The 17,545-nt window shown below is 37.0% G+C and overlaps 1 protein-coding gene and 1 pseudogene across 11 annotated transcripts; both read left to right on the top strand.

Moving 5' to 3' along the window:
* The first annotated feature begins 6,605 nt into the window (after positions 1–6,605).
* Positions 6,606–8,528, top strand: LOC137722244 (subtilisin-like protease 3 pseudogene; annotated as a pseudogene).
* A 605-nt stretch (positions 8,529–9,133) lies between these two features.
* LOC137723227 (uncharacterized) lies at positions 9,134–12,261 on the top strand. Of its 11 annotated transcripts, XM_088692288.1 has the most exons (7): positions 9,134–9,588; positions 9,851–9,921; positions 10,067–10,129; positions 10,560–10,671; positions 11,454–11,576; positions 11,699–11,776; positions 11,860–12,261. In XM_088692288.1, the coding sequence occupies exons 3-7, from the start codon at positions 10,089–10,091 to the stop codon at positions 11,998–12,000; spliced, it is 495 nt and encodes a 164-aa protein (XP_088548414.1). In that variant the 5' UTR covers positions 9,134–9,588; positions 9,851–9,921; positions 10,067–10,088; the 3' UTR covers positions 12,001–12,261. The 11 variants fall into 11 exon arrangements, with proteins under 11 accessions (XP_088548414.1, XP_088548415.1, XP_088548420.1 ...); XM_088692289.1 differs by lacking the exon at positions 9,851–9,921; XM_088692294.1 differs by lacking the exon at positions 9,851–9,921 and having other exon boundaries at positions 9,433–9,588; positions 10,568–10,671.
* Positions 12,262–17,545: the final 5,284 nt, after the last annotated feature.

Here is a 17,545-nt window from a genome sequence, read left to right as displayed (position 1 = left end):
CGTGTTTGGTACCGTACCAGATAAGAGATCAGATTATATTATTTTTACAAAAAAAATTTGATGACTAACGAAAAAAATGATTTTTTTTTTTGTTTTTACAAAAATTCACAACCACCAAATGCATCAAATTAAAAAATAAAATAAAAATAATCTTGTTTGTCATTTTGAACTTTGATATTGCAATTTCTATTTGTCCTTTATTTAAACCAAATTATAAAAAAATAAAAAATAAAAAATCCTTTCTTCCCTAGATCTTCTCCACCGCACCGCCCCCAGACACCCTCACTCCCTTTTCCTTACCAGTTCAAGCAAATCTTCCCCCTCTATACATCTGAAACGAATCCCAAATTACCCAGAAATAAGGAAACTTAATTACTATTAGAAAACAAAAAAGGGGGAAAGGGGTCGTAAAATTCGTACTGGGCTCTGCTGAAACCATTTGCTTCATGGTTGACAAAAATGAACAGTCCGCAAACTGGGTTTCTATCAAATTGAAAATCCCTGTCAAGAACTGTTGCTCGAACATAGGGTCTAGTGCGTTAAAACTATTAGTAGGACGGAGAACTTCATGGATGCTGCAAATCGAAGAGAGCTCCGAAGTGAACCGAGAGAAACCAACGTCAACCCACCACCATCAGATTGGGGCCGGTTAACTGCCGAGGTCCATGACTGTGGCCCGGATGGTCTGGCTGAGGCACCTTCTAGTCTTCGACACAACCGAAGAGGAAGAGGGTGCGGGTAAAGGGAGGGAGGGAGTCGAACTAATAATACGCAATTAACCGGGCGTAAAGCGTACTAAATTGGTGGAGCCGGATAATTACTTCGGTACTATTTAATACATTAGAACACCAAATACTTGATTTCGTATTAATAGTCCTATATGGTGTTATATACGGCGTATCAAACAAGGCCTTAGTGACATCTATATACAATTATTAAATTTAATTAATTATTTATATTCACGATTCAGTTCAGTTCTAAGTGGTTCTATCAACATGAAAATTGGAACCAAATCAGTATGAACAGTTCGGTTTCATTCTTGAACCTACGTTGACTTTTTTCGATCAACCCAATTTTTTACGGTTTATTTTGTCGAGGTTCGATTCGGTTTCGCGGTTCTACGGTTTTTATGCCCACCCGTGCTAGCTCATTGTGAGATTTAGCCTACTTCCACATCTCCTTAATGTAGATAATATCGTTTCTTCGAGATAATCACGATACACTCTATCTATTCGTGTTTCTCTTAAGGAACTAACAATAGACTTGTAAATTGTGAGTGAAAAAGAAGGGAAAGAAGCGAGAGCTTGATAATATATCAAAGAAAGACAACAGGATATTTGCAGGGACAGAGCTAGAAATTTCTTCTGGTGGGGGCAATCCGAAAATCAATTAAGAAAACCTTATTATAGTATGGCTTATACCTAATATGATAATAGGGATGATTTCAAATGATGATGCATCATAATTCCAATGTTACTAAAATTTCAGTGTAGTAGTGAAAAGTGATAAAGTGATAAGAAAAATATTAATACATGATTACGCGGGAGATGTTTTTCAGTTTGAATGACAGAACAAGAGCACTTTTGTTCATATAATATATAATATGGAGTATATGCAGTATGAAGGTATGAAGGTATGTTGGATATTAGATACATATATTTTCTTCAAAGATAACACGTGAGTATTATATAATTGTCAATGATAAGTGTCAATTCGCCGTCGCTAGGTGCCCATAAAATTTAGCAAGTCTCCACCACTACTCAGTACATGCTTCTTTACACAGCGAATTAATGTGATTCATGGAAGACGACTTCACGTCCAACTCCAAGTCATCAGCCCAAAGTAAACACCACCCACCAGAGCGCCCATTACTCGAAACAATAAAACTCTGATTAAACTCCAAATTCCTTATCTTGTACATCGCTTTTACACTACCTTTGGTTTCGCGGAGGAAAACCAATCGGGGACGCTAACGTTGGATGATTTCCAACAGGGCTTGAACTGCACGAGAGTCCCCGAGACCTCGGCAGTTCCAACTTAAAGCATTCATTGTGAATGGGGGGTATGCGCGCCGGCAAACCCTACCGATGTACTAGAGCATGTTTTCTTGAAAACAGGGGGACCCTCATCTCTAGCTTGAAGCTCATCTGTCCGTAGTCTCTTATCACCCACCTTCCCGCCAGCACCTAACTCCAAGCAGGTAGATAGACTTAGGTTAGGGGAAGCGAGTCTGGAGCTAGCAGATTCCACAACCAAATTCTTCTGGGAACTCCGTGTGAGCTGCCGCTTCCTAGCACTCCTACGGAGACTTTCCTCTGCCTAGATTCATTTTTGAGGACACCCTCTGCGAGGGCACAGAGGCCGACCCATAATAGAAGGATTTAGACCAAAAGAATCGAACCCCAACATAGTCATGGGCCCAATTTCAAGAGAAGGCTCGTCAGGAATAGGGAAATGTCCACCCAAAAGCAAGAGTGGGCCATTGCCAGGGCCCGTTCATCCTTGTGTTTTTGCCCATCCAGGTTCTAGTAGCAGAGTTTTCACACCAACGAGGATTATTGGCAAATCTTGGTGTAGACAATTACCATCGATGGTATAATTCTCACCCTATCTTACTGTATTGTAGTTTATGTTTTGTCATCACGTGTGAAATGGGTTCATTCCCGCTCACTGTGCACTTTTGTATTTAGGCACTTTTAGGTTTAAATTTATTCACATTTTCCATATCACTACACTTTATGGCTTTGTCACCTTTTAGGTGTCGGCCAATATAGCTCGATTCGAAGTCCTAGTGAACATCCCGGGTCGGGGTGTGTCAAGTTCGATAGGCGTCTGTCTCTTAGGATTCAACAATCTATAATCTGAAGTCGAAGCACTTTAATCTTTTGACTCTGGCAAACTTTATAAATTTCGTACTCTCAAGACACGACTCGAAATTTGACAAATGAAAAGTGAGAGAAACAAAGTGGGGAAACCCTTTCTCAAGAGTAAATATTAACTCTAATTTTCTATTATATAATACCAATGGTTTCATGGGTTTATATAGAAACCCAATTACTACTTATTAAAGAGATGTAACTTTTCATCTATAAGTATATACATCGTCATTTAGTAAGGGAATACACCTAAACAACATAACCTTTCTAAAAAATACGGTTAATACTATTTTTCATTCAATTATTAAAATTATATATTACAATATTTCATAGTGTAATATAAAATTTTCAAGATACCACTACTACAATTTTTTACATATATGACGCATTTTATGGGTCATGTTAAAAGTTTAATGATGCAAGGGTTTAGCGTCGTCTTTGTGGGTGTCATTAAAGATATTTTTTATGACATTGAAAGAGTGTCGTGTATTACTTTTATGTGAGATATTTTTTATTTCAATTTGAGATGCGGAATATGCGTCATAACAGAGGAATGAGCATCATGGTATATTAAACATGACATCTGTATATTGTGATGTACCATAGCACTGAAACCATTTGCAACGTCATTAAATATTAGCAACGACGCACAAAGTGTGTCATAAACCGTTCAATACATGTCCTGAAATATATTTGATGACATATGTAATGTATATTTAATTTGAAAACAAGACCTACATAATCCATCCAGAAAGCAGGATGCTTACCTCAAATAAACCAGTATTGACTCATAAATTTGTAATTCATCCATTACTAAAGTATTACAAAAGATAATCTCACATTCAACACATTTAATAAAATGTGTAGATCTTCCCTACTAAAATAAAACTATAAGTTCACTTAATTTAAAATTTCACACACTAGCTAGTCTAATGTTTTATCTATTGGGATGAAGTCATCAATAAATTCAACCCACTCTATTCTTAATGCATCAATTTCATGTTCAATGAATGTAGCTTTTTCTTTGAACTGCAACAAATCACAACCAGAGGAAATGTGTCGTGACAAAAGCTAATTTCAATCATACATAATTCAGTATTAATTTTTACAGTTTATAATTGTCAATGATGACTTTATTGCAAAAGCAGGTATCCCTTATCAGCATCCCTAATTGCAGGTAGTGCATGTCCAAGTTCTTGAACTCACTAAAATATAACCCCTACCATTTTATACACATATGTTAATTGAAAATAATTAGTGATTAAGACAATATTCTGAACACCTAGTTTTCAACAATGTTAGTGATGAGGCCTAACCATGTTGTATAAATTATCAGCAGTGACTAATAAAAAAATGTCAAAGTCGAAGAAACTTATAGTTGAGTGATATATAGAGTTAAATACAATCAAATAGGTTACTCATTAGACCAGAAAGAAGTTGGAACAAAGAAGGATGCTTAATCAAAAGTATAGTTATTTTAAGAAGAATGCTTAATCCACAATTAAATAGAACAAAGAAGCTATGACAGAATTTACTTGCCATGGTCATAGTTATCTGCTTGGTACGCAAACTATCTTCAAGGTCCTTTCAAATGCGATCAGTGTAACATGTTCTGTCCACTATCCGTGTAAATTAATTTCTACTAAACAGTCGTTATCTCTCTCTCTCTCTCTCTCTCTCTCTCTCCAGTTCATAATCCATGCCCCTATCTCATGGTCACCTTTCTATCTCTTCACAGTCACACAAAACAACCCAAAATTAAAATTCACAATCTAACCAAAATTAACATAGCAACAATCTGACAAAAAATTAGGAAAGAAATAAAACAACTTATAGAAGTGGAGATGCTAGTAAATGCAAAATTCCAAGCACTACATCAGAACCTAACTAATAATAATCTAATAATCCAACCACAAAAATGTATATACGTTGATACATAGATATGTACAAACACAAATAAATATATGTACAAAGATTAGAGTTTACAAAAGTTAAAGCGCATACCTTTAAAAGGCAAAAACCACTAGATCGAAGAGAAAACATAAGCTTAAATCAAGATTAATTTTTTGAACATCTGGAGAGAAGGAGAGGAATCACAACAAATTCCGTGTTTTCAGAACCACACACTTCCATCCACAAATCTCAAGGTAAAAAATCAAATAAATTAAAAGAAAAAAAAAAAGAATTGATGGCTGGTGGTTTGACGATAATGGGATGGAATAATTTGACAATATGTTGATTTGGGTTTTTATCCTTTCACGAAGAGTGTGTCAAATTGATAAATATGATTGGAAATAAGATAGCATACTTGAAAGAATTAGAAGAGCACTGAGCTTTTAGGGTTTGAGGAAACAGAGATTTGAGAAAATAACCGGGTAAAACGATAAACACCACGTTTATTTTTCACTCATGTCTTTTTTTTTTTTTTTTTTTTTTATAAGCTTTTTCAATAATTTGTTTTTTAGTTCCTATTTTTTTTTTTCTTTAAGTTGTGTCATAATAATATTATAATGACATTTTTAATAAAAAAATGTCATTAAAAATTTTACTAAGTGTCATGAAAGCCCTATTTTGTAGTAGTGTACCTGAGGGAGGAATGAGTTATCAGTTGTCCATATCATTGAATCAATCCACGGCTAATCTCATCAAAGTTTCTAATTACATCGTCAACCATTTTGGCTCTAAGAATCTGAAGATTTTCGAAACTCATAGTCCGTATGCAACTCGCAAACTCGTCCAACTCAAACCGAAACTAATTGGGTTGGGTGAGTCGGGGTACGGTTTCGTCGAATCATGGCCCAACCATGATGGCTTGGCTTACAGGTTAGGTATTGAGCCGACCCATCTTGACCTACAAAATTGTATGAAAGTTAAAGGGAACTGTTATTAGCACTTCAAAAAACTCATTATACACTCCACACACATGTATTTTTCTTTCTAATTATAGAAAGTTCGGATTGCCAAATGAGATTTTTAGAGTGCTAATAACAATTCCTGAAATAAATTACCAATTTCAACCCTCCCAAAATGATAGGATTAGAAAGAAAAACTTTTCTTTATTTCTGATCCTATTCTCGTCTCCTAAAAAAAATATTATCTCCTACCTTTGATATATGTACCTCGAATTTAGAGGGTTATGTGGACTTTGACGCCACTTTATATGCTTGGTTAATAAGATTTCATTGCTTAATCGTTAATCCTGGCAAACGAGAGAAAACGGCGCCATGAAACACGTAATTACCCACTCAATATATAAATAGGGACAAATGACCAAATATTTTTTCACTTCCTACACACTTCTGTTTAATTTTGTTAATTTTTTTTAGTATGATTCATTCAATCCAATGACAAAAAATAAACAAAGCTGTGTAGAAGGATAAAGATGGTGTGTGATCAACGACCAGATTTGAATTTAATATTTGGAAACAATACATTTATACCAGCTAGAATGCTTCTCAAGAATGAATATTTGCAACTTTCATTGTTCGAGGTTATCATGTTTTTATCTACCAAATTATTATTGAAAGGATCCTTAGGGTTTTAACAAGAATGATAAACCAGTTGGCAACGCACTATGAAAGAACAGTCGCATAAGCTCTATCGCCACCACCTGCGAGCATTACTAAGTCCAGCACATTTTTTGCCTCTACTAATCACAATTATCAAATATATAAATACGTACTTAAATGGTAGACTAGCACTTCCAAGTTCCTTCAACCAAACTAAAAGATGGAGAACAAGAAAGGTGCAGCAATGCATGTCATATATCTTCTTGGTTTTACTCTGATCATGTTTTACTTATCAAAGGCAGTTGCACAAGAGGAGCAAAATACCCTCCAAACTTACATTGTTTTTCTCGAAAAGCCGGCCTTCTCAAAATTTTCCGAAGAATCAGATCTAGACAGTTGGTACCAGTCATTTTTGCCTGATACTACAACGAACTTAAACCAGCAGAGGATCGTTCATGCATACCGCAGTGCCGTCACTGGATTTGCAGCTAAACTGAGACCAGAGGAAGTGAAAGCAATGGAAAACAAAGAAGGGTTTTTGTCGGCTCACCTTGAGAAAATGGTTCCTTTGCTAACTACTCATAGTCCTGACTTCTTGGGGTTACACCAAGGATATGGACTATGGAAACAAGCAAATTACGGTGATGGTGTAATAATAGGACTCTTGGATACAGGCATTGGACCCGATCATCCTTCATTCAGTGACGAAGGAGTATCCCTCCCTCCAACTAAATGGAAGGGCAAGTGCGACTTCAATGGAACAGTGTGCAACAACAAGCTCATTGGTGCACAAAATTTCGTAGGTGCAGAAGAAGGGAATATTACAGGAAGTCCATTTGATCTCGTTGGCCATGGCACCCACACTTCTAGTACCGCTGCTGGAAATTTTGTGGAAGGTGCCAGCGTGTTTGGAGAGGCCAATGGTACGGCTGTTGGCATGGCACCTTATGCTCACTTGGCAATGTACAAAGTCTGTTATGAGGATGGTTGTAGCGAAGGCGATATCTTAGCTGGTCTTGATGTCGCTGTTGAAGATGGCTTGGACGTGCTTTCCCTTTCACTTGGAGGCCCCTCACTTCCTTTCTACGATGATGTGATTGCAATCGGTGCATTTGCAGCAATTAAAAAAGGAATATTTTTCAGCTGTGCGGCTGGAAATTCCGGAGCAGGAAATCGCTATAAATCTTTGTCGAATGAGGCCCCATGGATTCTCACAGTTGGAGCAAGTACCACTGATAGAATACTTAAATCGGAAGATGAGCAGCTCAACACCGATGGCAGTATAATCGGAGATGCACTTGCTCCTAAGGTCGCTCACTTTTCTTCACGAGGACCAAGCAGATCAAGCCCTGGAATTTTGAAACCTGACATCATTGGACCTGGCGTTGACATCCTAGCAGCATGGCCTGAATCAGTGGACAATGCCACACTTCCTAATCCTAAGGCAACATTTAACATAATTTCAGGCACCTCAATGGCAACTCCTCACCTAAGCGGCATTGCGGCTTTGATCAAGAAATCACACCCTGACTGGTCTCCAGCTGCTATTAAATCTGCCATCATGACAACCGCTGATGTACTAAACCTTGCAGGCAAGCCCATCATTGACCAAGGGCTTTTCCCCGTGGACGTCTTTGCAATTGGTGCTGGCCATGTCAACCCTGCAAAGGCAAATGACCCAGGGCTCATCTTCGACATAAAACCAGAGGATTACTTTCCTTACTTGTGCGGTTTGAATTACAATGAAACAGCGATTAAGATCATCACCCAACAAACTGTTAAATGCTCGGAAGTTGGAGTAATACTAGAAGCACAACTCAATTACCCTTCATTTTCTATTAAAGCAGGTCCCAATCAGACTCAGTCCCAGTACTATACAAGGACTGTGAAGAACGTTGGCCCGGCTACTTCAACTTACAACTTGGATCTTTTCGTACCACACCAAATGGGGATGAGTGTGAATCCGCAAGTTCTTACATTCACAAAGGTTAACCAGGAGATTACATACCGTGTCGATTTTATCGCACAAGACGGTGCTGGGAAAGATGGTGTACCATATGGTCAGGGATACTTGAGATGGTTTTCTGATAAGCATAATGTTACTACCCCTATAGCTGTCATCTTTGACACTCCGGAAGATTAAAATTTGGTCTTGTCGAAGCCCATATGTTAAGGCTCACTTTTTCATTCGGGCTATGACCTATGTCGTAGACTCTTAGGTAATGTACCTACGATTTTCTACAAAGAATAATGATGCATGATATGAACATGTAACGCAAATAACTTTCTTTTGCAATTTATCCACGTCCAACTTGATCACCAGAATCCTTCAACTCTTTGCATTGCAACTTGAAACTACATTGATCCCCATTTAACGTATAGAAACTCACTCTTAATTCGTATAAACAAGCCATGATTCATCCAAGTTTTTGTTTTGACCAAATTAAAAGACGGAGATGAAAAAAGACGTAGCGTTGCATGTCATTATCTATTCTAAAGTTGAGGAGTGAATTGACTGTAGCTTAGCTACAGTCAATTGTTTGCCACTTGATTTTACTTTATTTACGCCACTGCATCAAACTGGGGCTGGGTGGGTTAGTATGGTTACTTTGTTTTGGGCCGCCCATCATGTGTTTGATGACCTTTCTTGCATTCTTAATGAGCCCGGCCCTTAGGGCGTTAAAATGAAGGAAATATCTATCTCGGGTTAGGATCACGCAGCTGAGATTGAAGGGCCGCAGGGCACTTTTGTCATCTTAATTTTGGGACGGATTGGGATTGATCGTTAGGGGATTCTAGATCAGATGGAGAGGGACAACCATGTTGCTTGCCACACAGAGAGAGTGAGAGAGAGATTTCGTGCGGATCTTCGATTCGGGAGTGGGGGTAGGGAAATTACCATTTTCCCTTCTTAGTTCCGGAGAGCATTCATGTAATTCACGCTTAGGAGGGGGTTATTCCGTTGGTCTCAATCAGAGTAGGTTGAGGGCAATTCGCAGAGTGACAGAGGGTGGGTATATAAGATTTGCACAAAGGGTGGGTATAAACCGAAATAGTGAAGGGGGGGGGGTAGGGGAGAGGATTTTCGAAGATTTTTGTCTGGGAATGGGACGGGTTTAGGGAGAAAGAGTAAAGGAGAAGTATGCAAGAAGGCTGATTTCCAGGGATTTCTTTTCACCCCTTTCACACTCCAAAACCAAAATGTCTCTAAATCCTTCAAACATTTTTTTTTTTTTTGTTTTTTTTACTTTGTGTGGTCAATATTTATCTAAAAAATAATGGGTTTTATTCAGTTCATTCGTAACATGATAAAAATCTGATCTTTTAGTCGTCTTCCTACTTATATGTGGTTATTAGTTATGTTTATGTGAAAATTGAGAACAGCGATGATATCTGTGCCATCTATGGAATTCTTCTTCACAAATCAATCAAAATCCACTTATATGTGGTCATTTTTCGACTCAGCTCCTACTTTGAAGAACATCGATGATATCAGTGGATTGAGGGATCTGTGAAGAAGAATTCGACACCTTCCAGTACGTCTACCTTTTGATTTGCCACATTTATATTTGTCATATTTTTTTTTCTGGGTTATAGAGTAAGATTAATTGGATTTTGATTGATTTGGTTTTTTCATAATACTGAGTGGGGTATTCTGCTCTGGTTTTCTTCATGTTTCAGGCAGTTGCTACTTTAGGGACTCATGACTGTATTAGAGATGGGAAAGAAGGTGATATATCAAAGGTAATTTCGTTATCCGTTAAATTTTGATGGTGGTCCTTGTCTTTAGTTATGTTTATTTTCTATGTTGTATATATTCATGTACATATGCGTGTGTGTGTGTAGATTGATCATCTAACAAAAAATACATGCTAAAACTATAGAAAATGAAAATTATATGTATTATTGTGTAAAGGTGCTGCCTTTCTATGTTTTTGTAGTATACTGCTTTTATTGTGCTAGGCACCATTCTCTATCATTCAGAAGTAATTTGCACACAAAAATTTAGAACGTTTTATGTGTAAATTTCCAAAATCATGGTACTATTTATGGTTGCTCTCCAAGCTGCGAAATTAGGTGTAAGAAAATTTTAGATGTGAATTTTTTTCTTGGTGAACTTGATGACATTACTAGGTTCATAGTTTATTGAAGTTGTATGATTTCTTAACTACAGTCTTGAAGTGCAGGAACTGTGGAACTTACAATGGTTGGCAGGCATTGCAATGTACGATGTGCAGAGGATTTGGGAGGGTGCAATACCAAGTGAAGAATTACACCTTGAGAAGGTAGACTTTCTTTCATTTAGATTTTGACCTCTATGTCTGGAAAATAAGGTTTATGATTTTGGTATGCATATGTGGTTCTTGGTTTTAAGAACAAAAGTTACTTTTGTTTTGAAATTGCAATTTAGTTGGTGTCTGTCCCTGTGTGTGTGTTTTGTGAATTTGTTTTTAGGACTATAGTTATATTGGTTTTGAAATGGCATGCTTGATTCATTCAAAAGTAGGAAAAAATGGGATCTTTAGTTGGTTTATATAATCTTTTATACGAAGTCTTGAAATGCCATGCTTGATTCATTCAAAAGTTGGAAAAATGGGATTTTTGCAGTGAAATTGTCCTGTTTTGGTTCAATGGTTTAGGTAATATGGACAAAAGTTACATTGGTTTTCAAATGGCATGCTTGATTCATTCAAAAGGACCATAGAATTAACTGTTCTAATAAGTAATTCCCCGCTCTGAGAACTTGAGACCTTCGACTGATATGCATTTCTAAGATTTATTTTTTATTTTTTTTATAGAATATTTAAAGGTGGTTTTAAACTTTTAGTGTAATTATAAAAGTATGGGTCTTTGATTTTGTATAAATTGCTGTTTGTATACGTGAATTCAAGAGGGAAGCATATGTATGTGGAGGTAATAAGGAGAGGTGGCTTTGAAAGGTTTGGCTATCTATTTTATTTGTAGTTCTTCATTTCACTAAATTAAAAATGAATTTTTAATTTTTTTAATTTTAAAATAAAAGATAAAAGAAATCATATGTACTTAATTACATATATAATGTGTGTAGGTAGTTGTAGAGAAGAAATTGAGGGAAGTGGGAGGTGTTTTCATGTTCTTCCCAACAACAACAAGCGCTTTGTTTGTGCTGAGGAAACACTACTCAACCCTTTTCTACTACCATTACGAACAGGTTACAAAACTTTGCAATATCATGATAGGTTTTAGACTTAAGTGTGCTAACCTATCAATCTTTTTAATATTGTCACATATTGTGTTTATGATTTCTTTCTGTTTGACATTTGGCACAAATAGGTGAAGGCTTTGTGCGATTGGACAGACTTTGCTTTGCATGATTGGGAAGATAATGTGAAGGCTTTGTTTCGCCAAGGCAGGTAATAATCTTTAATTGGCAAGAATTCATAAAACCTTCTGGTTGCTGTTTATGATCTAACTTCTCTGCATCTTGCTGGCTGCAGACCTATATGACACTCAATGACATCAACACTGCAGTTGAAAGCTTCAAGAAGACATTGGAGTTGGAACCAAATGATGGTCAGTGGTGTTACATAATCCACTTAACTTCATATTGGAAAATAGGCTCTTTTATGAACTAGGTTATTCTAGAAGAGAATGCTTTGAATGATGATTTTATTCTTCTCAATGAGAGGTATTTATACAAGGTGTACAACCCTAATGTAATAGGAAGAAAACTAATTACACGAGATTACATGGAATTGATATCAATTAGGAATCCTACCTAAAATACAAAGTCAACACTCCCCCTCAAGTTGGTGCATATATGTTACTCATGCCCAACTTGTGTAAGAAACATAAAACTTATGACTTGAAACAGCTTTCATGAGGATATTTGCCAATTGATCCTCTGTTCTTATTTTCGGTAGCTCAATTATTTTCCCTTCTAATTTTTCTTTGATGAAGAACTGATCAACTTCAACATGTTTTGTTCTATCATGTTGTACCGGATTATGTGCAATGTCACGTGCAATTTCATTATCACAAAATAATTTCATGGGCTGATAATGTAGTATACCCAAATCGCGAAGCAAGAGCCTAAGCCACAAAATTTCACAAATTCCCAAAGCCATACCTCTATATTCAGCTTGTGCACTAGAACGGGCAACCACATTTTGTTTCTTACTTTTCCATGTAACCAAGTTACCCCCAATGAATGTAAAGTAACTTGATGTTGAGCGCCTATCGTCAATCGAACTCGCCCAATTTGCATCAATATAACTTTCAACTCTAAGATGATTATTCCTTTTAAACAAAATTCCTTTGCCAGGACTTCCTTTCAAATATCTCAAAATTCTCATCACTACATTCATATGTTGTTCTTTGGGATCATACATGTATTGACTTACTACACTTAAGGCATAAGCAAGGCCAGTCTTGTGTGTGCCAAGTACATTAAATGACCTACTAACCTTTGGTATCTCCTTTTGTCAACTGGTACTTGATTAGGATCAACACTAAGCTTCAATCCTTCCTCTAATGGTGTAGCTACTGGTTGACATGCTGACATGTCGGTTTCGTACAACAAATCAATAATATACTTCTTATGTGATAAGAAAATTCCCCGAACTGCTTCTCAATACCTCAATCCCCAAAAAATATTTCAAGGATCCTAGGTCCTTCATCTCAAATTCTGTAGACAAATATCTTTGTAAGGCCGCACGGTCTTTTGGGTCATTACCTATTACCACCATATCATCTACATACACAATAAGTGCAATAAGTTTCTCATTTCATCTTTTGAGGAACAAAGTATGATCGGAGTTACTTTGTTTGTAGCCAAATCTTCTCATAGATTTTGTGAATCTTCCAAACCATGCCCGAGGGGATTGCTTCAAACCATATAAGGATTTCTTCAACCTGCACACTTTTTTTGTATTTATCTGGAGCATTACATCCCAGTGGAAGATCCATATAAATCTCTTATGTCAAGTCTCCATGCAAGAAGGCATTCTTCACATCAAACTATTGTAAGGGCCAATTAAGATTTGTAGCCAAGGACAACAAAACACGAACTGTGTTGATCTTGGCTACAGGTGCAAATGTATCTGTGTAGTTTGTTCCATATTTTTGAGTGTATCCTTTTGCTATCAGTCTTGCCTTGAAACAATCCACCGTCTCATCGTATTTCACAGTATAGGCCCATTTGCATCCCACAAGTTTCTTGCGAGCTGGCAAATTTGTGATCTCCTGGGTAGCATTCTTCTTCAAAGACTTCAACTCTTCATTCATTGTTGCTTGCCAATGTGGATCAGCTAAAGCCTCATGCACACTGTTAGGAATAGATACAGTAGATAATTGATGCACAAACGACTTATTTGATTCTGACAGGTGACTGGTAGACACATAATTACTTAACGGGTATAACACATTAGATTCAGGGTTCGACTTACTCACTGGATACCTAGTTTTGCATTTAGGGTTGGCTTTATAAGTAAATTTAGAAATACCTCGGTTGACGCAATCAGGGAGACAACATGTTGGTGGTGCATTCGGGATCGAAGACGATTGATTATGGTTATTGGGACTCATGATCGACTATGAGGTAGTTGGAGACATAGGGCTGTCCTGTGGTGAAGAAACTGGCAGTGAGCTATCAGGCAATGAGTTATCTAGCGATGTCAACGCGTCCCTTTCAAGGTTTTCAACATTGTTTCCATGTGAATGATCACCACTTGTTTCCAGGACATTACCACTTAATTCCAATTCATTCACATCATTGTTTTCGTGTGAATGGTCACCACTTATTTCCAAGACATCACCACTTAAATCCAAATCATTCACTTTATCTATATCTGGAATAGTATAATCAAGAGTTTGAACTTCTTTCTGATTCTCCCCGTGAAGTGAAGAGTCGGGATTGGCAAAGTACATATCATTCTCATGAAACGCAACATCTATAGTGACAAACAACTTATTCGTCGGAGGGTGATAACAACGGTATCTTTTCTGCCTTGATGCATACCCCAAAAACACACATCGTAAGGCTCGAGGTTCAAGCTTACTTCGTTGTTGTTTGTGAAGATGAACGAAGGCCACATAACCAAACACATGAGGTGGAAAATTAGGGATTGCAGGAGCTTCAACATGTGAAGAAAGTGCCTAAAGGGGTGTATGAAAATCAACCGATCAAGATGGAATGTGTTAATGAGATACACAAGGACCCTAATTGAGTAGGGTGGCCGGCCATTGAAGCAAAGTATTAAAAAAAATTTCAAAGTTTTTGTAAGTGGGGTGTGTGAAATGGAATAAATCATTACACACCTACCCACTAAAATTTCTTTAATTTTTCAAAATAAATATCTAATATATTTAAACATAAGAAATATTTCAAAACAAAAACTTTATGAAACAAATCAAAACTTTGAATCAAAACACCAAACCTTTTGTTCTTGGCAAGAACATATCAAGAACAATGAAGAACATCCATGAAAACCCATAAGAGCTCCATGAACATTCTTCACCTAAAAACATACCAAAACCACTCAAACTTAAGGGAAATAACATACAACCATACTAGGGTACATAGGGGTTCCAAAAGTCACTTTAAAACACTTTTAACAAGTCAAACAAGAACCCAAAAATCCACCCTTTGGATTTGGCCGAATTTCCCCAAAAACATGGCACCAAATTTTAGCTCCAAAATTCATGCTCATATGAACTACATCTACAACATTTGAGATGGCAAATTTTCTAACAAAATTTACATTCAAAGAAGCAAGAATAAAGCTTGTAACAATTACAACATTCAAATCACAAACTATGAACTACAAAACCCAAAAGGATTCACCAACTACTAGACTTAGGCTCTTGATACCACTTGAAGGAAGATTTGTGAAAAACAAGTTCATTTGAGCAACATCAACAACATGCAATTAACAATTAAAAGGCGGAATCATGTTTATATGCACTCAAAAACAAAACTTAACCCATGAACTTCAAAGCCTAGTAGATAGGTGAACCAAGACTCAACTCAAAACAAAGTGAGTTGAGAAATCAATACCTTTGTAGATTCCTCTTTGCATAAGCAAAGGCTAATCACCCAAAGAGAGGGTCTTCATTCCTTGCATCTTAGATCCATGGATTTGGATGGATGAAAAGGTTTCTCCAAGTTCCCAAAATTGAGAACCTCTAAGTCTCCACACCAAGGTAAGATTGGAGAAGAAATGAGTGACCTTGAGGAAGTAAGATTGCTAGATGTTTTCCTCAAGGGTGGCCGGCCATTTCTAGAGAGAAAGGAGAGTTTGTGTTTCTCCAATTTCCCCAAAAACAACCCCTAAATGAATTTTGGCTATAAAGTCACACTTATACCTTAATTCATTTGAGTGGCAAACTTGTAATTAAGTCCAAAACCCACTCTTACTCTAAATGGCCGGCCTTAGGGTATTCATTGGGCTATTTGGGCCTTTGTGAATCATTATTCATTAAGTTGTCACACAACTTAAGTCAATGGACTTGACGTTCGAAGCCCATTGGGCCTTAAGGTCCAAAACTATCCCGAGGTCTTTTTAACGAACTTATTCGTTTGATTAATAATCATATTAATTAATCCTTACCATAAATAATTAAACCATTTAATTATTCTTACTCATCTCCGTTGAATCTTCAATCTCTACCTTACACGGTGTACGATCCATTAGGTTCCTTTTAGCGAGGCAGTGGGCGATTCAAACTCTTTCAAATCAATTGTGAATTGAAACTTACTTTCAATTCTCCCGTTAGTGATAATACACTTTTAGGGCTTCCACAAACCATGGTTGACGCCTAGCAGCATGTCATGGTTACCCAAGCTAATCAGAAGAGGTGGAGAACCTATTCAGTTTTAGGATTACAAATGCAATACGGTCTTTCTCTAATACAATACTCTTGACCACATTGTTTGGTTTGATAGTTTATTCATGTCTACTATCCAATGTGAGTCTTGTGCTTATATGATTACCTTGAATGTGATTTGGAACACATTCCTAAATCTCATTCATACTTTGGCCAAAGATTCGTAATCATATCATAGAGTATTCTCCCTCAAACAGTTTGAAGGTTAGAGATCCCTTATTGCGCATTCACTTGCCTCCATGGCTAAGTGGCTTAACCCCAACGATGCCGTGGACACCCTCCTGATGGAGTGACTTTGACATAATCAAAGATTAAGGACCTAACCACAAGACAACTGTGGTGCCTCAGGTCAAAAGACTAATTTGCATTATCCCAACCATGAGTTCTCATGTGACATGAATATGAGAACTCTTCGTTGATCGTGTTCAGTGAACTCATTCTCTATTGAGCACCTACGTACTTGTCTTGATGTCACACACACCAATGACTCGAGACTAGTCACTCTCCCTGAGAGAAGACATAGCACGTACTGATCTTAACGGACTGTCAATGCCCAATTGACAATCCTATGATCAGGAACGTTTAGGATGTGTCAACGAAAGAATGGTCTCATGAATCTAACTTCTTTAGATCGCATTCTTCCAATCACATATTCCTTGGACTTATCGTTTAAGCATATAACATTTATATGAGACGGCTCAAACAATAATCTTTGCCCTTTACATTTAAACTACATTAGTTTAACATTGTGAAATGTCCGTAAAGTATCATCATATGATTGGTTTTAGGGCACATTTCCTACACATTTATTGGACACAAAAGAGTCTCATAGCATACATTCAAAAGATCCCCAAAAAACCTTCAATGACATCTTTCGAACCTCTGGTGAGTCATGAGACCACCCTAATCCGTATGTGCATCTGCTCTTACCACCAAGTATAATTGTATTCCGTTCTTTTTTTTTATCACCTCGAATAATAAGGCAACAAAATAATGTGCCCCAAAAAGACAATTACAGTGGACAAAAAATACATAAACAACCATAGAGTCCTTGCAAAAAAAAATGCTAATTAAGAAGACTTTCTCAAAGTGAAACTCTTTATAGACTTTTTGACAGCTCACGTTTTTTACACAATTTTTATAATGTTGACACAAGAATTGTGCTAAAAACATGAGGTGCCGGAGAGTCCATAGAGACTTTCTACAGAGTTCATGGCACTAATAAACATAAATGAGCATGAAGTAGCGCTACCATCAAACCTACTTCATTTAATTAAGAAGATTATATAGAAC

This window comes from Pyrus communis, chromosome 4 (assembly GCF_041283825.1).
Source record: "Pyrus communis isolate YQ-2024b chromosome 4, ASM4128382v1, whole genome shotgun sequence".
Classification (NCBI taxonomy): domain Eukaryota; kingdom Viridiplantae; phylum Streptophyta; class Magnoliopsida; order Rosales; family Rosaceae; genus Pyrus; species Pyrus communis.
This window is presented reverse-complemented; position numbering and strand designations above follow the sequence as displayed.